General features: G+C 44.1%; 1 protein-coding gene across 2 annotated transcripts in view; it reads right to left on the minus strand.

The window, feature by feature from the left end:
• Window positions 1–23,576, minus strand: part of KDSR (3-ketodihydrosphingosine reductase) — a 55,018-nt gene that overhangs the window by 22,038 nt on the left and 9,404 nt on the right. Inside the window, exons 4-6 of one of the 2 annotated variants that reach the window (XM_069730649.1) lie at window positions 22,406–22,471; window positions 20,664–20,759; window positions 8,283–8,474 (exon numbers count right to left, since the gene is read on the minus strand). In XM_069730649.1, the coding sequence (XP_069586750.1) occupies window positions 8,283–8,474; window positions 20,664–20,759; window positions 22,406–22,471 (354 nt within the window). The remainder of the gene's footprint in view (window positions 1–8,282; window positions 8,475–20,663; window positions 20,760–22,405; window positions 22,472–23,576) is intronic. The other variant, XM_069730650.1, reaches the window with a different exon arrangement.

The raw sequence follows: 23,576 nt of genomic DNA on the forward strand, positions 1-23,576 counted from the left end.
CCTTAAAGTAATTTTTTGGGTGTCAAAATAAACTTAACATGTTTTGGTATTGTGAAAAGCTTAAAAATTGTTTCTTCCTACTTTTATTTACTGAATGTTAGATTATATTTGTGTACACACTAAGCTGATTTTACGCATATCAATTTTTACATTATTTTACAAAGTTTCACATTTTAGGCATATCTCAAGACTTATGAATGTAACAGTTACTACAAAAGTTTAAAATTACTATTTTTATTCTCATGTTTTATGCTAAACTTACATAAGCTAAGCAGTAGTAGAATATTCAAAACTGCAGTTAAATGTCACTGTTAGGACAGATTTGAGGGATCAAAAAGTAAAATAAGGAAACGTACCCCAAGTTTAATTGCAGCATTTATTCTGTGTTCAGAAATACTCCCAATGTGGCCCTGATCTGTTTACTCGACACACGGCAGGGCCGTGAGTGAAGGGAGCAAAACTTGACTTTCAGGCCACAATGAAATGAATTCAAGGCCCTTCTAAACCCTTCAGATATTTATCCCGTGATATAAAGGAGAAGTTCAAGAGAACCTGCCAGCTAAATACAACCTCTAAATTTACATGCAGTGATAATGGTGATAAAACTACTGCAGGTAAATCGAGTTTTAAACATGACTGGCTGTCTTAACTGAAAGAAGACACAATGAAAATGACTGTATATTTTGCCTGCAGTTGCTCACTTCTAGTTATAGAGCAAAGGAAAAAAAAATGGAAAAACAAATAGCCCAATAAGGTTTATCAAAGTAGCAATGAGGGACATAAAATGCGATTTTTATGCTCACCTGGGGGAGTTGCGAGAGTCGCAACCCCAATGTAGAACTTAGAAAATGCTGCTGCAGATCCACAATGTGCAGAAACGTAGGAAGCTGGAAATAAGTGGGTAAAAATCTGCGCTCCAGTGGTCCAGAGATGAGGAGACCGGATTACTTGAAATGCATTTTCTTAGTCAACGTGTTTCAAAGCGAACACGTGTCTTCATCAAGAAGACGTGATTTGAAGAAAAAAAAAAAAAAAAGTGTTCACTTCGAAATGCATTGACTAATAGAAGTAGATGACATGCGGTTTATAAGTCAACGCGTTTCAAAGTGAACACATTTTTTTGATCAGGACAAGCTAAAAAGATCTTTGTCATTTGGCCCGATGAAGACGTGTGTTCTCTTCTAAACAAATTGACAAACTGCATTTCAACTATTCTGGTGTCCCGCTCACATGGACCACTGGCAGCGCCCATTTCTACCCACTTATTTCCAGCTTCTTGGGCTTCTAGTACCGAGGGGGTAGTGATTAGTGATGAGCAAATATACTCGTTACTCGAGCTTTCCCGAGCACGGTCGGGGGTTCTCCAAGTATTTTTTTAGTGCTCGGAGATTTAGTTTTCATCGCCGCAGCTGAATGATTTACATCTGTTAGCCAGCTTGATTACATGTGGGGATTCCCTAGCAACCAGGCAACCCCCACATGTACTTATGCTGGCTATCAGATGTAAATCATTCAGCTGCGGCAATAAAAACTAAATCTCCGAGCACTAAAAAAATACTCTGGAGGACCCCCGAGCATGCTCGAGAAATCACGAGTAACGAGTATATTCGCTCATCACTAGTCAAAAGCCATCAGTATAAATACCTAAGCAGAGCACCAAATGAAGACCCCCTACCCCACAGGCTGCCACTGAAGCATAAAAATCTAATTACCGTAACTCAAAATTGAAAATAAAGATTACACAACAATCACAAGATGGATTTCACCAGGTATCATTTTAATCAGTATAACGGCGCCAACCTGACACTGTCTGTAGGTTGCTGTGCACAATCCTGCTGACCGGATCACTTCAAAGAATTAAAATTTAAGAAGTGCCAAAACATAAGTACACAAAAGAATTCAATATTCTAGGTACGCATTGTATAATCAAAAGCATTCATACAGACCCAGCCCTGGCTTGTTGAGGCCCTGATGACCTGTATCTTTTTTTATGCTGTTATTTTACCATACATAAAATCTCTTTAGGCGCATTTAGCAGTTCGGGATGTTTGAGAGGGAAAATGTTAGCCTGGGATAATTCGTGTCCCCACCCGTGTCGCCACAAATTCTCTTTTTTCCCCCCATGTCCAGCTCCTGGTAGTCCAGGTACCATGCCTCTCTGTGTAGTATAAAAGTATTAGAATGCCATTTGGACCAAATCACTTGCCAGCTTTTTGCATCAGACTGCTATAACTGATGATGCCTCCCATTTTTTTATTATATGCAGCGCTGCTTGGATATGGTGGTGTTTGTTCCACCTCTTTTTTGTCCTCGTAATTAACCACCAATGTATTGTTTAAAAGAGCTCTACTCAATAGCCTTTACAAGGGGTTGTCCACTACTCAGACAACCCCCTCTTAATTGCTATATACCCCCCTTATAAAATATCAAAAGCCCATAATCACCTCCAGTGCAGATCCAGTGATGACGACATTGGCTTGGGACTCTCGTGACAATCAGCTGCCGCTTCACTCACTTCCTTCAGAAAAAAAGGACACTGAGAAAACGTGAGAGCTGCTGCTCTGACTTCCTACGAAAGTCAGTTACGTCCAAAGTAAGAGAGTGAAACGGCACTGATGGAGAGAGTACAGCTGTTATTTTAATGAGAAAAAGGAGTAGTCCGAGTAGTAGACAACCCCTTTAAGAATTTATGTAGCATCATCAGTTTTAAAAGTTTTCACTTTTTTGCTTTTCAAATTAAACCATTTTCCACATGAAAGAACTTTCCTGTGGCATACACAGATGATAACGTCTGCAAACATCTTTGTGATGCATGAGAGGGAGGACATATATATTTTGCACACCAGCAATTAGTGTGGTCTACAAGACAAAAAGCTTGGCTCCTGAATCAGAATAGGTAGCGGCTTACAAGAAAAAAGGATTTCCACTGTGCAAAGCACTTAAAGAGGGGTACACTTGAAAACTGACTTCACACACACACACACACACACACACACACACACACACACACACACACAATCCCTTTTCTACTAGTGGATAAATCAAGGTTCCATGATATGCCACCACCAATTTTAACCACTTACTGAGATGATGTATTGGTGCATCACATGCCGGCTCCTTGACTTTGATGTGGTCTTGCATGATAAGTCTACATCTTTCCCAGAAGATGATGCGCCTTTAAGGCTAGGTTCACATTGCGTCAATGGGTTAACGCTAGCGGACTCCGTTACATGGCAAAATTGTCACAATTAACGCCATGCAACGGATCCGTTAGCGCACCCATTGACGGCAATGTGCTAACGGATTTCTAGCGCATGCCATTTTCGGCACACGCTAGCGATGTCCCGTTAGTTTCGGACGGACCGCGTCCGAGGTCCGTCCCTCGCTAGCGCAGATCGGGTATCTGCGCTAGCAGGATCGCCAAACGCGATCCCTTTTGGGACATTGCGTTAGCGCAGTCCGTAGTGCTATGCGCTAAACGGACTGCCCTAACACAATGTGAACCTAGCCTAACAGCTACCAGTGGAGTGGAACTCTGCCTGTGACTGTTAACATGTTAAAGGATGTTTTCAATCTTTGACATTGGCACTTAACATGCTCCGGCATTGGGTCAGGAGAGTCATTCCTTGTGCACATCGGCACACATGACGTCATCGCGGGGTGCGAATGGGTTGTCCTGACAGCCATGGGCAGGGCCGGACTGGGAGTAAAATTCAGCCCTGGCATTTGAAGTTACACAGGCCCACTTGTCGCATGGTGACTGTATAATATCTTTGTACACTTGTAGGTTACAAGAAGTGAGGGGAATAACACGACTATATAACACATAATCACAGTTGTATCCAGCATTACAGCTCAGCCCCCATAGAATGTAATACAGCACAGCCCCCATAGAATGTAATGCAGCACAGCCCCCATAGAATGTATGCGTGGGGTGGGAGTGTGCCGACAGCGCGCGGGGGGGGGGGGGGTTGGGGGGGGGGGGCGGCACACTCGAGCGGCCCACTACCGCCACCGGCCCTTCTGGCTTTTGCCAGAACTGCCCGATGGCCAGTCCGGCCCTGGGTCTGCAAAAGACCCCCTCCCCGAGACAGTCATCATGATCTTCCTGTGAAAGGCAGTGTTCCAAAGTTCACAGAAGACTGTGTGCTGATGTATGTACTGTATATGTATAGCACAAAAGTGGTATCATTAAAAACGTCAGCTCGGCCCGCAAAAAATAAGCCCTCACCCAACATCATGAAAAATGGAGACGCTACGGGTATCGGAAAATGGCGCAATTTTTATTATTTTTTTTTAGCAAAGTTTGGATTTTTTTTTTCACCACTTAGATAAACAATAACCTAGACATGTTTGGTGTCTATGAGCTCGTACTGACCTGGAGAATCACAATGGCAGCTCAGTTTTAGCATTTAGTGAACCTAGCAAAAAATCCAAACAAAAAACAAGTGTGGGATTGCACTTTTTTTTGCAATTTCACCACACTTGGAATTTTTTTTTCCGTTTTCTAGTACAAGACATGGTAAAACCAATGGGGTCGTTCAAAAGTACAACTTGTCCGGCAAAAAATAAGCCCTCACATGGCCATATTGACGGATAAATAAAAAAAAAAGTTATGGCTCTGGGAAGGAGGGGAGCAAAAAACGAAAACGCAAAAGGGCTGTGTCTTGAAAGGGTTAAGCACGGGTGGGTTTGCATTGTGGAAGGTTAATTTGGACATCTTTATCCACATATCCCAAGATTTATGATTTATTTTAAACCTTCATGCCATACCTGCTTAGAACACACCTGGGCAAATGATGGTCCATAGGCCATGTCAAGCCAGCGGATCATGGCCGCTCTCCCACCTCTGCCCCAGTATCCTTTGCAAGCAGATACTGGTGAATGTAATTGTCTAACAACATGGCTTGTGAACACAGCCTTAGGCCAGTCTCACACGTCTAGATAATTCCGGTACCGGAAAAATCGGTACCGAAATTATCCGTGTCCGTGTGCCAGTGCGTTTCTGTGGCACATCAGTGTGGCACACGTGTGCCGCCCGTGTGCCCACTGGGTACCACAAGCACCGTGCCAGAGACAGCGCTAAAGTTTAGCACTGTCCCCTGCATCTGATGCTGAAGCCCCATTCATATCTTCCCTGCAGCAGCGTTTGCTGTAGAGAATATATGAATAATGGCCCCTTTCCATTTGTGAGGAAAACGGACGAGTGCAATCCGATAAAAAAAAATCGGATTGCACTCGGACCAATGTTAATCAATATGTGACACTCCATTTGCGATTTTTTTCCCAGCCGAAATCGGACTGAGAAAAATCTGTGTCGGCTGAGAAAAAAAATCGCAGCATGCTGCGTATTGCTGAGATTCTCGGACGAGACTCGCCAATGCAAGTCAATGGGTGCGAGAAAAAAAACGCACAGCACTCGCACCATGCGAGTGCTGTCCGATTTTTACGCACCCGTGTCCTTAGAAAAGCAGGCAATTCAGCGCAGAGTACAGTAAAATCACACTGACAGGTTAGATGAGAGTAGATATATACACATAGAATAGGTATATATATATATATATATATATATATATATATATATATATATATATATATATATATATATATATATATATGTCAGGGAGACACCTATATATATATATATATATATATATTTATATTTAATGCAGCGTGAGATAGCTTTAAAGCTGGTAATTCAATTACCGGCTTTTGCTTTCTCCTTCACAAACCCGACATGATATGAGACCTGGTTTACATACAGTAAACCATCTCATATCACCATTTTTTTTGCATATTCCACACTACTAATGTTAGTAGTGTGTATATGCAAAATTTGGGCGTTCTAGCTATTATATTTAAGGGTTAAATGGCGGAAAAAATTGGCGTGGGCTCCCGCACAATTTTCTCCGCCAGAGTAGTAAAGCCAGTGACTGAGGGCAGATATTAATAGCCTGGAGAGGGTCCATGGTTATTGGCCCCCCCCTGGCTAAAAATATCTGCCCCCAGCCACCCCAGAAAAGGCACATCTGGAATTATGACACCTATCCATTATTAATCCAATTGAATGAAATGGTTAAATAAAACACAAACACATTATTTAAAATTATTTTAATGAAATAAAAACAATGGTTGTTGGAGTATTTTATTCTACGCCCAATCCAATCACTGAAGACCCTCGTTCTGTGAAAGAAAAAACATAATAAACCAACAATATACTTACCCTCCGCAGATCTGTAACGTCCAACGATGTAAATCCTTCTGAAGGGGTTAAATCATTTTGCAGCAAGGAGGTTTGCTAATGCAGGCTGCTCCTCGCTGCAAAACCCCGGGGAATGAGTCTAAATATAGATCAATGAGCTATATTTAGCTTCATTTGCGGTGAGGCGCCCTCTGCTGGCTGTTTATAGATCGTGGGAACTTGCCTAGAAAGCCTGGGAGCTTTCTAGGAAATTTCCCACGATCTATGAACAGCCAGCAGAGGGCGCCTCACCGCAAATGAAGCTAAATATAGCTCATTGATCTATATTTAGACTCATTCCCAGGGGTTTTGCAGCGAGGAGCAGCCTGCATTAGCAAAGCTCCTGGCTGCAAAATGTTTTAACCCCTTCAGAAGGATTTACATCGTTGGACTTTACAGATCTGTGGAAGGTAAGTATATTGTTGGTTTATTTTTATTTTTTTGTCACAGAACGAGGGTCTTCACTGAGTGGATTTGGTGTTAAATAAAAAATTACAACAACCTTTGTTTTTATTTCATTAAAATAATTTTTAATAATGTGTGTGTGTGTATTTTTTTAACCCTTTCTTTCAATTGGATTAATAATGGATAGGTGTCATAATTGACGCCTCTCCATTATTAATTAGGCTTAATGTCACCTTACAATTGCAAGGTGGCATTAACCCTTCATTACCCCATATCCCACCGCTACACGGGAATGGGAAGAGAGTGGCCAAGTGCCAGAATAGGCGCATCTTCCAGATGTGCCTTTTCTGGGGTGGCTGGGGGCAGATATTTTTAGCCAGGGGGGGGCCCAATAACCATGGACCCTCTCCAGGCTATTAATATCTGCCCTCAGTCACTGGCTTTACTACTCTGGCGGAGAAAATTGTGCGGGAGCCCACGCCATTTTTTTCCGCCATTTAACCCTTAAATATAATAGCTAGAACGCCCAAATTTTGCATATACACACTACTAACATTAGTAGTGTGGAATATGCAAAAAAAATGGTGATATGAGATGGTTTACTGTATGTAAACCAGGTCTCATATGTCGGGTTTGTGAAGGAGAAAGCAAAAGCCGGTAATTGTATATATACCTATTCTATGTGTATATATCTACTCTAATCTAACCTGTCACTGTGATTTTACTGTACTCTGCGCTGAATTACCGGCTTTTCAAAGGAGACCCGTGCGTAAAAATCGGACAGCAATACGGATGTCATACGGATGTTGCGATAAAAAAAAAAAAAAAAAAAAAAAAAAAAAAAAAAAAAATCGCATGACACTCGCAGACGTTACATCAGTTTTTTCGGTCCGTAAATCGGACCGTTTTTTTCTCACACAAGTGGAAAGGGGCCCTAATTGTGTGTAAAATCAAGATCCAGGTCATCACCCCCCTCCCACCCCCTGTGTGCCCCCCCGCTGTGATTAAAATACTCACCCGGCTCCCTCGCTGGCTGGTGCTGCTTCCTGTCCTGGCCGCACCTTCTACTGTATGAGCGGTCACGTGGGGCCGCCGATTACAGTCATGAATATGCGGCTCCACCTCCCATAGGGGTGGAGCCGCATATTCATTACTGTAAATGAGGCACACAGGGGGTTGGAGGGGGCTGATGACCTGGATCTTGATTTTACACACAATTATTCATATCTTCTCTACAGCAAACGCTGCTGCAGGGAAGATATGAATCGCGGCTTCAGCACCAGTGGGGGGGGGGGGGGGGTACCGTGTGCGGTACGTGTTTTACACGGACCCATTGACTTTAAGGGGTCCGTCGTGCACTCCCATGAACACTGACATGTCTCTGTGTTTGGCACACGGAGACACTGTCTGCAAAAAAAAAAAATCAATGACATCTGCACAGATGCATTGATTTTAATGTGTCTACATGTCTCAGTGGCTCCGGTACGTGAGGAAACTGTCACCTCACGTACCGGAGCCACTGACGTGTGAAACCGACCTTATACAGCTGTCCAATCTCTGGTATTTGTTTTTGCCAGCTTCTGTCTAATATAATCACTACTGTAGTGGTCGAAGTGCTTAGCTGTATGTAACATACCTCCATTTGTAGTGCTTCTGCAAGGCCTCTGAGTGCAAACTTTGTTGGAGAGTAAGCAGTGTATCCAAATAGCCCCAGCTGTCCGGCTTGTGACGAAACAAATACAATTCTTCCCATTCGCCTCTCCTTCATAGTAGAGATCACTGCACGACTGGGGTACACACTGCCCAAATAATTCACTTCCATCAGCCTCTAAATTAAGATGGGAGAAGGATTTAAAAAAAAAAAAAAAAAAAAAAATCAAAAAAAAAAAATCACTGCAGTAAAAGGTTTTTCACGGTGTACAGTAAAGATATTTCACAATGCAAAATATAGAGATTTAATCTGATAACCAGCAAACACTGTACATGTATGGATCTTGATACTGGGCAAATATTTGGCAGGCCTCTGATCTAAAATAACCACTTCATCACATGGATGTCACAAAAACAGTGGGAAAAAAAAAAAAAAAGATAAGCAATAAAGATTTTTTATTTTTTTAAATCGCTATCCAATTTTTTTTTCCAATCATGTTGCTGCTTGGAACTTTTGTTTTATACGTTACAAATTGTGTTTTGTTTTCTGTTCTGACGTCATTGGGCTTTTAATATTTTGGAAGATGATGTATACATAAATCGCCACCGAAGACATCACAAATGATCGGCCTGAAACATATTAACATTACTGTGCGTGTCTAAGATGTCTGCCGGAAACCAAGTGGATGGGAGATGTGCATCACAGAGGTGGCTGTCCTCTGATGTAAACGTGGAGTAATGCTCTATTGGACATAGTACCAAGAGAGGTTAACACCTTAAGGACTGCCACTTTGTTGCTTAATGACCGGGCTTCATTTTTTTTTTTTCCTTCAAATCTGACCGTTGTCACTTTATGAGGCAATAACTCTGGAGCACTTCAAAAGGATCCCACTGATTCTGAGATTCTTTTTTGTGAACTTGTTCAATGTGGGTTGCGCTTATTTGTGAAAATATCGTAAATTTGTCAACAATTTCTCAAATTTCAAACTTTGAATTCTTATGCCCTTAAACCAGAGAGTTACGTCACACAAAATAGTTAATAAATAACATTTCCTACATGTGAACTTTACAGCACAAGTTTTGAAACTTAATTTTTTTTTGTTAGGAAGTTAGAAGGCTTAAAAGTTGAACAGCCATTTCACATTTTTCCAACAGAATCCACAAAACCTTTTTTTTTCTTCTTTAGGGACATCACCACTTAAAGTGACTTTACAGGTCCTATATGACAAAGTATCCAAAAGTGACACCATTCTAAAAACTGCACCCCCTCAAAATCCTCAATAGCATATTTAAAACGTTTATTAACCACTAGATGGTGGCCCGATTCTAATGCATCGGGTATTCTAGAATATGCATGTCCATGTAGTATATTGCCCAGCCACGTAGTACACAGCACAGAGCCACGTAGTATATTGCCCAGCCACGTAGTACACAGCACAGAGCCACATAGTATATTGCCCAGTCACGTAGTATACTGCACAGCGACGTAGTATACAGCACAGAGCCACGTAGTAAATTGCCCAGTCACGTACTATATTGCCCAGCCACGTAGTATACAGCACAGACACGTAGTTTATTGCCCAGCTACGTAGTATATAGCCCAGACACGTATGTAACAGGTTAAAAAATAAAAAAGAAAACATATACTCACCTTCCGAAGAGCCAGTTGTAGTTCCGGCGCTTGTGTGCGGTGCACCTGGCAGCTTCCGGTCCCAGGATTGGTATGAGCACAGGACCTGTGAGGACGTCGCGGTCACATGACCGTGACGTCATGGAAGGTTCTTCTCCCATAGCATCTTTGGAAGCGGAACCTGCCGCTTGCAGTGCCGAGGACAGGACAGATGGCAGAGGGTGAGTATAACTTTTTTTATTATTATTTTTAACATTAGATTTTAACATTAGATTAGAGCTGCATACGCAGCATCAATAGTAAAAAGTTGGTCACACAGGGTTAATAGCTGTGTAACCGGAGTGCGTTACACCGCGCTCCAGTAACGCTGGCATTAAACCTGTGTGAGGGCTGACTGGAGGGGAGTATGGAGCGGGCACTGACTGACTGCGGGGAGGAAAGAGCGGCCATATTGCCGCCGGACTGCGGGTGTCGCTGATTGGTCGTGGCAATGGTCGTGAGCGTTTTGCCATGACCAATCAGCGACTTGGATTCCATGACAGACAGGGCCGCGACCAATGAATATCTGACAGAAAGACGGAAGTGACCCTTAGACAATTATATAGTAGATTCAGGTGCTTCACAGGAATTAAAGGAATGAGGAAGGAAAAAAAAAAATGAACATTTTACTTTACTTTTACAAAAATGTTACTTTAACCTTATTTTTTTTTTTAAAAAAAGTTCACAAGGGTAACAGTAGAATTTGAACCTCAAAATTTGTTGTGCAATTTCTCCTTAGCATGCCAGTACCGCATGTCCAGGGGAAAACTTCTGTTTGGGGGCACAACAGGGCTCGGAAGGGAAGGAGAATTTTTTAACACACAAATGGCTAGAATTGAGACGTGTCACGTATGGAAAGCCCCTGATGTGCCTAAAAAGTGGAATCCCCCTCACAAGTGACCCCATTTTGGAAACTAAAATCCACTCAAGAAATGTATCTAGATGTGTGGTGGGCACCTTGAACCCCCAGGTGCTTCACATAAGTTTAGAATGTAGAAACGTGGGGGGAAAAAAAAACAAAAAAAAAACTCACCTTTTCCCCATAAAAATATTCTTTTAGACCCAAATTTTTAATTTTTATAAGGGCTAATAGGATAAAAATGGACTTCAGTTTGTTGTGCAATTTCTCCTAATTGTGCCAATACCCTCCCTACACGTAAAATCGAGAACTACTTTTCAGGCACAGTGTAAAGCTCAGAAGGGAATAAGTGCCATATTATAATGCAGATTTTACTGTTATGTTTGCGGGTGCTATGGACCCCGAAATTGGTTGTGAAATTTCTCCTGAGCATGCAGAAACCCCATATGTGGGGGAAAACCACTGATTGGGGACACAGCAGGGCTCAGAAGAGAAGGAATGCAATTTGACTCAGTGGCATGTGCGGACACGGTGTCCTCCGCTGGTCCTGTCCAGCGGTGGACACAGTGTCCGCACATGCCACTGAGGCACGTCGCACTTAACCCTATATGTTCACAGGTCTGACAACCCTTGCCCCACTTTTTCATGTCACGGAATGTTTAATGATCTAGTGATCTCCAACCAAGATTATTGGTCCACCTGATCTAATAAACTTACTTTGTCCTGTAACGGATGAAGGTCTGATGCAAGACCGAAACGTTTTACTTACTACTAGTGTGGAAAACATTAAATTATCTGATCACTTAAGTTGATTGCCGAGTCTCTTAATATATGTTAATGGTGTGGGAACCTACTTTGGCACCAACAAAAGCTGCGCACATGCCTATCTATTCAAACATGTGGACTAGGCACACTGGGGCTCAGAAGTAAGGGAGCATTTGGATTTGAGATCACAGAATTTGCTGAATTTCCTTTGGGGGCTGAGGAGCCATTTCACTTTTCCAGAGCCTTTGTGCTACAGTAACGTGGAAACCCCTTATATTTCCATTAATAGATGACAGACCTGAGTGGGGACTTGCTTTTTTTGTGGATAGAGTTGAAGCTTTTATTGGGAACATTTTACATAACATTTAAGATCACATATATCCTGCTGAGCACTCATTTCAGGAATTCCCTTTAAATCTTCGAGTGACGCAATTCAGATGAAATACCCGAGGGATCTATTCACTTATGAGGCAGCAGAGTTGCTCTGGACTCCATATGGCCTCTGTTCAGGGGTGAACTTTTTTTCCCCAGAGATGTACAAATCTGCGTCCGACAGCACTTTTATGAACTTCTAATAAAAATACGGACACCGCCAGATCACAGGTCAGACAACGTCCAGTGTCCATCTGCCTCATTATAGGGAATCTTCTGCCAGGGGTTCCGTCTGAATCACGCATTTCAGAGCATTACACGGAAACCCCAATGCAAGCACTCTGCGCAGGATAAATGTGGGCAGAGCCTTACTGTGATCTGTGGGAGGCAGAATGGAGAGAAAAAAAACAAAAAAAAAAAAAAGCCTCAACAGCAGCTGAAGAATTGGCTTTATTTTTTATGCAGTTTCTCGTGAAGTCTAAGTGATTACATGACTTTATTATTCAGGTTGGTGCAATTACAGCGATATCAGGTTTATATCTGATCTTTATGTTTGGCTGCTTGTCACACACTAAAGCTTTTTTGTTTAAAAAAAAAAAATAGGGATTTTTGTGTACTCACCGTAAAATCCTTTACTCCGAGCCACTCATTGGGGGAGACAGGACCGTGGGTGTATGCTGCTGCCGCCACTAGGAGGCTGACACTAAGTAAATACAAAAAGGGTTAGCTCCTCATCTGCAGTATACGCAATCCACTGGCTCCAGATAATACCAGCTTGTAGCAAAGCAGTAGGAGATTAACAAGATTTAACCGTAGCAACAACATGTCAGAGACTAAAACACTCATCATAGGCAATAAGCCAAAACAGGGGTGGGTGCTGTGTCCCCCAATGAGTGGCTCGGAGAAAAGGATTTTATGGTGAGCACACAAAAATCCCTATTTCTCCATCGCCACATTGGGGGGATAGGACCGTGGGACGTCCAAAAGCAGTCCCTGGGCAGGAAATAACCCAACAGTGTAAACTTATGGCACCTGCTGTCTACTGGTGCGCTACCTCTGCCTGCAGAACACGCCTACCCAGGCTTGCATCTGAAGATGCCCGAGTATGGACATTGTAATGCTTTGAGAAGGTGTGCAGGCTAGACCAGGCCGCAACTTTGCAAACTTGCTCTGCAGACGCATGATTCCGAATGGCCCAGGAAGTACCCACCGACCGAGTGGAGCGTGCCCTGAGGCCCGCAGGGATAGGCTTGCCTCTGACGCGGTAAGCCTCTTGAATAGTCGACCAAATCCATCAGGCGATTGTCGACTTAGAAGCGGCCAGTCCCTTCTGGTGTCCCGCCAGGAGCACGAACAGAGCACCCGTCTGTTGAAAAGGTGCCGTCCTAGACACGTACTTCCTGAGAGCTCTGACAAGATCCAGGGAGTGAAGAGCCTTCTCCACACGGTGCATTGGAGCAGGACAAAATGACAGAAGTATGATATCCTCGTAGAGGTGGAAGGAAGACACCACCTTTGGGAGGAAAGTAGGGGACGGTCTGAGGACCACTTTGTCCCGGTGGAACGTAAGGAACGGCGCCCGACAGGAAAGAGCAGCCAACTCAGACTCGTCTGATCGAGGTAATAGCGATGAGAAAGGCCACCTTCCATGAAAGGAGAGGTAGAGAGATGTCCTGCAACGGCTCTAAGGGAGATTCCTGCAGGTCACCTGGGACAAGATTAAGGTCCTAAGCCTCGAGAGGCGATTTGTAGGGAGGCAGCACGTGAGAGACTCCCTGAAAGAATGTTCTGACCAGAGGTTTGGAAGCAATTTTTCGTTGAAAAAGGACTGACAAGGCCAAGACCTACCCTTTAAGGGAACTCTGCGAAAGCCCCGAGTCCAGACCGGATTGGAGGAAATCCAGGATGGTAGGGATGTTAAACCATCAGAGGGCGACCTCTGCTTCTGCACCAATCAAAGAAGACTCTCCAGGTCTGATGGTAGATGCGCAATGACAACGCTTTCAGGAATTGATCAAGGTGGAAACTACCTCACGGGAAAAAGCTGCTTGACTCAGAACCCAGGATTCAACGGCCAAGCCGTCAAACACAGGGCCCCTGAGTTCTGGTGGTAGATCGGGCCCTGAGAAAGTAGATCTGGACGATCTGGTAGGCGCCAAGGAACGTCTGCGATGAGTTGGACCAGCTCTGCATACCACACCGGGCGAGGTCAATCCGGGGAGATGAGAATTACAGAAACAGGTAAGGAAGGTGAAACTGACTCCAAGGAAGGACTAGTGCGTCCGCCCTGATTTATCGGGTCACGAGACCGGGCCACAAACTGAAGTACCTTGGCATTGAACCAGGAAGCCATCAAGCCTACGTCCGGAGTACCCCAACAAAGGCAGATTTGTTGGAAAATGTCCTGATGGAGAGACCACTCTCCTGAGGCAAGACCTTGCCGGCTGAGGAAATCCACGGCCCAATTCTCCACTCCTGGAATGTGAATGGCCGATATGACAGAGTGGTTGTTTTCGGCCCAGCAAAGGATGTCCTCTACCTCACGCATTGCAGCTCTGCTGCGGGTGCCCCCCCTGATTTATGATTTATATAAGCCACAGCCATGGAATTGTCTAACTGGATACGGATGGGGCAGCCTGCTAAGAGATGATGGAACCGCTTTAGGGACAGCCAAATGGCACGTATCTCCAGGATCTTGTTTGGAAGGCGAGACTCGTGAGGAGTCCAGGTTCCCTGTGCATTGTGATGGCGAAAGACCGCTCCCCAGCCGAGGAGGCTGGCATCGGTAGTGACTACCAGCCAATGGACTGGAAGGAAGGACCTCCCTTGGAGAAGAGAGGTTCGGAGCATCCACCATTGGAGTGTCTGCTTGACCCGAGGAGAGAGAGGACACAGTCGGTCGAGGGAAAAAAATGGACTCCTGTCCCATGCGTCCAGCAGAGCGTGCTGGAGGGGACGGAGGTGTAGTTGCGTAAATGGAATCGCCTCCATTGCAGCCACCATCTTCCCGAGAATCCTCATGCCGAAACGGATGGAACAGGGGGACAGCTGGAGAAGCTTCCAGACCCCCTGTTGAAGAGCCAGGACCTTGTCCAGAGGAAGAAGCACCAACCTTAGGAAGGTGTCCAGAGTCATGCCCAGAAAGGAGATCCGTTGAGCCGGAACCGGAGATGACTTTTTTAAATTGATCAACCAGCCCAGCCGAGAAAGAGTATCTAATGAAATGCAGACGCACTCCTCGCAGGCTCGGAAAGATGGGCCTTTGACCAGTAAGTCGCCTAGATAGGGAATCACGACTACACCACGAGAATGCAGAATTGCCTTGACTGCCGCCATGACCTTTGTGAAAACTCTGGGGGCGGTGGCGAGACCGAAAGGCAAGTCCGTGAACTGAAAATGTTCCTGTCCGACGGCGAAGCGAAGAAACCTTTGGTGAGGTGGGAAGATTGGGATGTGGAGGTACGCATCCCGGATGTCAATGGATGCTAAGAATTCGCCTTGTTCCATCGAGGCAATGACGGAACGGAGGGATTCCATCCTGAAATGACGGACTTTGACAAATCTGTTCAAGAGCTTTAGGTCCAGGATGGGCCTGACTGTTCCATCCTTTTTGGTGACCATAAACAGATTTGAATACAAACAGCGGAACCTTTCGTCCTCTGGGACAGGGACAATCACTCCGTCTTGGCGGAGCGACACGATGGCCTGGGAAAAAGCCCGAGTGCGCATTCCCGCTTCGGGAGGGCGGGAAGTGAAAAAACGGGTTGGAGGGGGGGGGGGGGGGGGGGGGGGGGGAAGGAAAAATCAATTTTTTAACCAGAGGACACCAGATCCCTGACCCAATCGTCGTGAATGACTGCGAGCCAGGCAAGACGAAACAAAGAAGGCGTCCGCCTACTTTGCCGATGTCGTCCAGACGAGGTTGCGAGTCATTTAGAAGAAGATGGTTGGGGTCTGGATCCCCTGGACCTAGACTGTGTGGAGTGGCCCCTCCAGGAATAGTTGGACCTGTATGAAGCCTGAGGGCTTTTGTCTCTGCCGGCTCGGCGCCCCGAACCAGGGGATGTGGCCGAGGAATGTCATGCGTAAGTTCCACGAAAGGGCAGAAAACGAGCCTGCGGCTGTCGTCAGAACGGTTGTCTGAATCTCTGCTGGGGGAGGGAAGAACTTTTTCCCCCTGTAGCGTCTGAAATCAGCTTGTCCAGCTTTTCACTAAATAGATGGCCACTGAGATATGGCAGGGACGTGAGGGACTTTTTAGATGCGGAGTCCGCTCACCAGTTCCTCAAGCATAGCGCTCTCCTAATCGCCACAGCGCTTGAAGCCGTAAGTGCAGAGCAGTTCACCGCGTCCAGGGAAGCGTTTACTAAGTAATCGCCAGCCAAGGAAACTTTATTTTCTAGCTCCGCTATATCAGAAGGAAGATCACTGTTCTGTAAGGCCTTATGCAGAGAGTCTGCCCAACAAGTCACGGCTTTGGCTACCCAGGTAGCAGCGAAGGAGGGAAAGAGTGCCGAGCCTGAAGCCTCAAAAGCTGAACCTCCGTGCAGGGCTGATGTGAGGCACTTGTGCAGCTAATAAAGCAGAGCACTGTGTGCAGGAGTAGGAGGGCCTGTGTCAGTGTGCAGCGCACCTACCCAGGTCCTGCATCCTGATGCCGCGCTGTGTTCGGGAGAAGGTGCCGCTGGCGTCCTGAAGCTCCTCGTGTCCAAGATGGCCGTCAAGAATATGTGGAGAGAAGCGCTAAACCGGTGGGCAGGCCCTCGCGCGTGATGCGCACTGTAGGCATAGAGGCGGCCTAGCTAGGGCCGAAGCTGGGGACTAAATTAGCGGTGCCTGGCCGCAAGATGCGGCCGAGCCTGCGGTACCCCCCCCCCCTGCCAGACTCACCGCTTATGCTCCTCTTCAGGCGAGGTATGAGGGGAGGTGCAGTCAACCATGATCCGCCGCCCTCTTGATGAGGAGGTGGAGAGGGACTGGGGGCTCCATGCAGCACCACTGTTCTTCAGTGGTGGTGCAGATGGAGGGTGGCCGGACTGTGCCCATGGAAGGTGGCCTCTGTGTATCCTAAGGGTTCGCTCCCCTAGGAATTCACAGGGCTAGTTCTCGGCCGAACATCCCACTTCGTAGGAGAGGGTACCAGGAGTAAACTCGCCTGTTGATGTTTTGGGGGAGATCGGCCCCCTTAAAAGGGTCAGTCGCCCCATCATCCTCTTGCGCAAAGTCAAAAATAAAAAATAAGAACGTCTGGAGAAAAACAGACGCAGTGTGCCTCATACGGACACTAAGCGAGAACTGGTATTATCCGGAGCCAGTGGGTGGTGTATACTGCAGAGGAGGAGCTAACCCTTTTTGTATTTACTTAGAGTCAGCCTGCTAGTGGCAGGAGCATACAACCACGGTCCTGTGTCCCCCAATGTGGCGATGGAGAAACTAGTTTTTTGCATTGTCATATTTTGAGAGCTATAATTTTTCCATATTTCGGCCAACAGTCTGTGAGGGCTTTGAGGGGACGAGTTGACGCTTTTATTGGCACCATTTTTGAGCTCATAAAATTTTTTTGATCGCTTTCTGTTCCAATTTTTGGGAGGCAGAATAAACAAACCAACAATGCAGGATTTTTTCTTTCATACTATTCTGATTATGGTTAAATTAGTAAGGTAGCTTTTTTTCTTCGGGTCAGTATGATTACAGAGATACCTCTTTTTTTATGTTTTGGAGCTTTTACAGAAAATATTAAAGAAAAAAATACTTTTGCATCGCTTTATTATGAAAGCTATAACTTATTTTTCCTCTAATGGAGCTGTAGTTTTGCAGGACATGACTGCTTCATTGCTACCATTTTTATTTACATTAGTCTTTTTGATCGAGTTTTATTCCACTTTTTGTTCGGTGGTATGATGATCCAGCATCGTTTTTGCCTTTTTTATTATTTTTTGACGATGTTCACTAAAGGGGTTAACTAGTGGGACAGTTTTATAGGTTGGGTTGTACTGAACGCGGCAATACTAAATGTGTACTTTTATTGTTTTTTTTTACATATTTATGGGTACAATTTTGCGATTTTTAAAAAATATTTTTACAACCCTTTTTTTTTTACTTAGTCCTACTATGGGACTAATTTGAAAGCTGCTGACTGGCATTATCAATTCCTTGGATATCTTTTTGTAACCCTTTCCTGTTTTATACAGTTTAACTACATTTTCCCGTAGATCCCATTTGTGTCAACTTCTGTGCATGTTATCAAGCCAAAAATCACCAGGGTATGTGATTTAAAAAGAGAAAACAAAGTAGTTTGACAATACATGGCTTCCCCCAACCACTAACCATGAGTGGAGATAAAGTTTTGGTGTTCTCATTTATCATATTCTCCGAAAAAAAGGTCAAGAACGCAAAAAATCTGCAAGCATTTGAGCACAACTATACATACAGTGGGGCAAAAAAGTATTTAGTCAGTCAGCAATAGTGCAAGTTCCACCACTTAAAAAGATGAGAGGCGTCTGTAATTTACATCTTAGGAAGACCTCAACTATGGGAGACAAACTGAGAAAAAAAATCCAGAAAATCACAGTCTGTTTTTTTAACATTTTATTTGCATATTATGGTGGAAAATAAGTATTTGGTCAGAAACAAAATTTCATCTCAATACTTTGTAATATATCCTTTGTTGGCAATGACAGAGGTCAAACGTTTTCTGTAAGTCTTCACAAGGTTGCCACACACTGTTGTTGGTATGTTGGCCCATTCCTCCATGCAGATCTCCTCTAGAGCAGTGATGTTTTTGGCTTTTCGCTTGGCAACACGGACTTTCAACTCCCTCCAAAGGTTTTCTATAGGGTTGAGATCTGGAGACTGGCTAGGCCACTCCAGGACCTTGAAATGCTTCTTACGAAGCCACTCCTTCGTTGCCCTGGCGGTGTGCTTTGGATCATTGTCATGTTGAAAGACCCAGCCACGTTTCATCTTCAATGCCCTTGCTGATGTAAGGAGGTTTGTACTCAAAATCTCATGATCCATGGCCCCATTCATTCTTTCATGTACTCGGATCAGTCGTCCTGGCCCCTTTGCAGAGAAACAGCCCCAAAGCATGATGTTTCCACCACCATGCTTTACAGTAGGTATGGTGTTTGATGGATGCAACTCAGTATTCTTTTTCCTCCAAACACGACAAGTTGTGTTTCTACCAATCAGTTCCAGTTTGGTTTCATCAGACCATAGGACATTCTCCCAAAACTCCTCTGGATCATCCAAATGCTCTCTAGCAAACTTCAGACGGGCCCGGACATGTACTGGCTTAAGCAGTGGGACACGTCTGGCACTGCAGGATCTGAGTCCATGGTGGCGTAGTGTGTTACTTATGGTAGGCCTTGTTACATTGGTCCCAGCTCTCTGCAGTTCATTCACTAGGTCCCCCCGCGTGGTTCTGGGATTTTTGCTCACCGTTCTTATGATCATTCTGACCCCACGGGGTGGGATTTTGCGTGGAGCCCCAGATCGAGGGAGATTATCAGTGGTCTTGTATGTCTTCCATTTTCTAATTATTGCTCCCACTGTTGATTTCTTCACTCCAAGCTGGTTGGCTATTGCAGATTCAGTCTTCCCAGCCTGGTGCAGGGCTACAATTTTGTTTCTGGTGTCCTTTGACAGCTCTTTGGTCTTCACCATAGTGGAGTTTGGAGTCAGACTGTTTGAGGGTGTGCACAGGTGTCTTTTTATACTGATAACAAGTTTAAACAGGTGCCATTACTACAGGTAATGAGTGGAGGAAAGAGGAGACTCTTAAAGAAGAAGTTACAGGTCTGTGAGAGCCAGAAATCTTGATTGTTTGTTTCTGACCAAATACTTATTTTCCACCATAATATGCAAATAAAATGATAAAAAAAACAGACAATGTGATTTTCTGGATTTTTTTTTCTCAGTTTGTCTCCCATAGTTGAGGTCTACCTATGATGTAAATTACAGACGCCTCTCATCTTTTTAAGTGGTGGAACATGCACTATTGCTGACTGACTAAATACTTTTTTGCCCCACTGTATTATAAAATATATATTTTATTTTTATTACACACAGGTTTAGGTTTACATTTTTCTGGAGAAATTAATTTCTTGTATGCCACCAAGAGGGCGTTTCTCTGGTAAATTTCAACTTGCTAAAAGAGCTACTGAGTTCTATTCTTCAAACAGCATTCTTCTTTATGCTGGGTTCATGTGTCCGTCATAGACGATCTATGCTTGGATCACAATACCATTCAGACCTCTGAACGGAACTATGCCCATCAGGCAGTTAATTTAGACCAGGATACCCGCCAGCCCACCCAGGTATTGGAATCGAAGCACAGACATGACATGTAAGCCTGGCCTTTGCAGTACAATACTCGGGTGAAAAGCAGTACAATGTCCTTGTCTAAAGAACCTCCAAAACCTGGCAAAAGAAGATCTGCAGCACTCAAGACCTGATGCGAAAGTACCGTATTTATTTACCCAGGTACATGCATGGTCTGGGACTAATAAAAGGTGAAACAATGCATGTATCTTGGTGAACATGTAACAACTTTTTGATTCAGGTTTGGAGTGGGGTGGGACTTTTCTTTCTTCATTTACAGATTAAGATGCACTTTCATTTTTTTCTGGTCAATATTTATTTTTGTTGCACCATCACCAGTGTGAATCTACACAAAGAAAAAACAAAACAAAACAACTTACTGAAAAACGATCAATGTCTATCTCCTCAAATTTTCCAGCAATTGATGTGCCAGCGCAGTTCACCAACATATCCACTGGTCCAAGTTTTTCCTGAGCCTAAAATAAAAAATAGCTATAATATGTACAAATCTGTAAAATACATCCTCAGCGGTTTCGTTAGTTTTCTTTATAAATGCCAATGACATCCTCATTGTTATAAAGTACACAACTTCAACAATTCAAGCTAGATCTACATAGGTTATTGGTGACATCTAAATAATTGTCTAAGGGTCACTTCCGTCTCTGTCTGTCTGTCACGGATATTCATTGGTTGCGGACTCTGTCTGTCATGGAAGTCCAAGTCGCTGATTGGTCGCGGCAAAACAGCCACGACCAATCAGCGACGGGCACAGTCCGGAAGAAAATGGCCACTCCTTACTCCCTGCAGTCAGTGCCCGGCGCCCGCATACTTCCCTCCGGTCACCGCTCACACAGGGTTAATGCCGGCGGCAACGGACCGCGATATGCCGCGGGTAACTCACTCCGTTACCGCCGCTATTAACCCTGTGTGTCCCCAACTTTTTACTATTGATGCTGCCTATGCGGCATCAATAGTAAAAAAATGTAATGTTAAAAATAATAAAAAAACAAAAAACCTGCTATACTCACCCCTCCGTAGTCTGCCGCCATCTTCCGTTCCCGGCGATGCATTGCGAAATTACACGGAAGACTTAGCGGTCTTGCGAGACCGCTAAGTCATCTGGGTAATTTCGCAATGCATCCTGGGAACGGAAGATGGCAGCAGCCGTGCGCCTATCGCCGGAGCTTCGGTGGATCCCAGGGGTGAGTATAGAACTATTTTTTATTTTATTTTTTTAACAGGGATATGCTACGTGGCTGGGCAATATACTACGTGGACATGCATATTCTAGAATACCCGATGCATTAGAATCGGGCCACCATCTAGTATTTTATATGCAACCTGAAAACCCATCTTCAGGAAAGCATACAGCCTGCAATAACCATTCTGCCGCCTCACCAACCACCAGAGCTGCCGCCTCACCAATCACCCGAGCTGCAGCCTCACTACCACCAGCGCTGCAGCACGTCAACCTCCTGTCTCTTCCCTATTATCCCGAAGAATGTAAGTTAGCAAGGACAGGGTCTGCTCCCCTTCGTACCAGTCTGTCATTGTAAATTTGTTTACTGTTAAAAGGTATCTATAACCCTGTATGTAACCACTTTTCTCATGTACAGCACCATGGAATTAATGGTGCTAAATAATAATAATATGCAAACACTAAGTGCAGAACTGCTGCTGATACTAAGTGCAGCTACGAACTATACTCTTACCACCCACCATAAACTGCATATACTATACTTGGCAGCATTTCTCCATTGACCTTACTGAGGGACCACCACACAGTATGCATTAGTTTATTACAGGAATATTAAGTGACGTAGAAACAAAAAGGACAAACTCTTCCAAAGTGAATATATTAGGGTATGATAATGACACATTGTGTCTTCTCTGTAAAAAAAACAAAACGAAGCTCGCTGCGCTATTTTGTCTGCTAAAATTGTTGGCCCAATTATAGTCAGTGGGGACCATGAGGTGCCACTGACATCCTTCCTGCTAGTAAAACAGCACTTCCATTATAGAGATGTGAAAGGGCCTAAAGAGAGACATATACACTCGCATTCAATGAAAATGCCCAAATTATACATAGCAATCACAAAAGATATATGTAAAATTCTTTTACCTGTTTTATGACATTTTCTACTTGTCTGTAATCTTTGGACACATCAACTGATATACACAACACAACCTAAAAAAACAAAAAAAAACAAACAAAACTAGCTTAGCCACACGGTGAGACTCGGGAGGGACAGAGCGCCATTTGCCTCTTGGAGCGCAGATTTTCCTAGAATAGTTTTCTGACTCCATATACAGAGCCCCCTTAGTGCTGGAAGAGCAGAATCCTCACCCCCCTCAAGTAACCCCATTTTGGAAATTATACCCTTTTAGGAATTTTCCTACAGGTGTAGTGCCTGTTTTGACTCTATGGGTGTTTTCCACAAAAAAGCAGTAGTGGATGTTGCGGAGTGAAAATTGCTCATGCTTCCGGAGACAGGCACCTGTAAATTGGGTGGTCTCTCATCACTGCAGAAATGCCAGAGATGTGGGTGCTAAATGTGGTTTAGACACACTGGGTCTCAGAAGAGAGGGGGGCATTTGGGAGTGCAGAATTTGCTGAATTTCTTTTGGAGTGCGAGGAGCCATTTTGCTTTTCAAGAGACTTTATGCTACCAGTAAAATGGAAGCCCCCTATATTTCCGTTATTAGATGACGCAGGATAAATGTGCGCCAAGCCTTACTGCGATCTTTGTGAGGCAGAATGAAAAAAAAAAAAAAAAAAAAAATCAGCAGGTAAAAAATTGGATTTATTTTTTACGCCGTTCCTCACGTGGTATAAGCGATTAGGCACATTTATTCTTTGGGTCGGTGCGATTCCAGCGATACCACATTTATATTGGGTTTTTATGTTTGTCTGCTATCACACCCTACAAGACACTTTTTATTGCAAAAACTAGTTTTTGCATCCCCATATTTAAGACATCTTTAATTTTTCCATATTTCATCTGATAGTCATGCGAGGGCTTGTGTTTTGTGGAAGGAGTTGACGTTTATTATTGGTGCCATTTTCGGGCACATGACATTTTTCTATTCTGATTTCTGGGAGGTAGAATGAAAAAAAAAAAAAACAAACTCAGGAACTTTTTTTTTCTTCTTTTACACCGTTCAGAAAAGAAAATTGATCAGGCAGGTTTATTCTTCAGGTCAATACAATTACAGACATATCCCATTTTATTTATATATTTTTTTAGGTTTTGGCACTTTTACATACCGTATATAGTCGAGTATAAGCAGAG

The sequence above is a fragment of the Ranitomeya imitator genome, chromosome 6 (assembly GCF_032444005.1).
Source record: "Ranitomeya imitator isolate aRanImi1 chromosome 6, aRanImi1.pri, whole genome shotgun sequence".
In the NCBI taxonomy this organism is placed as follows: Eukaryota; Metazoa; Chordata; class Amphibia; order Anura; family Dendrobatidae; genus Ranitomeya; species Ranitomeya imitator.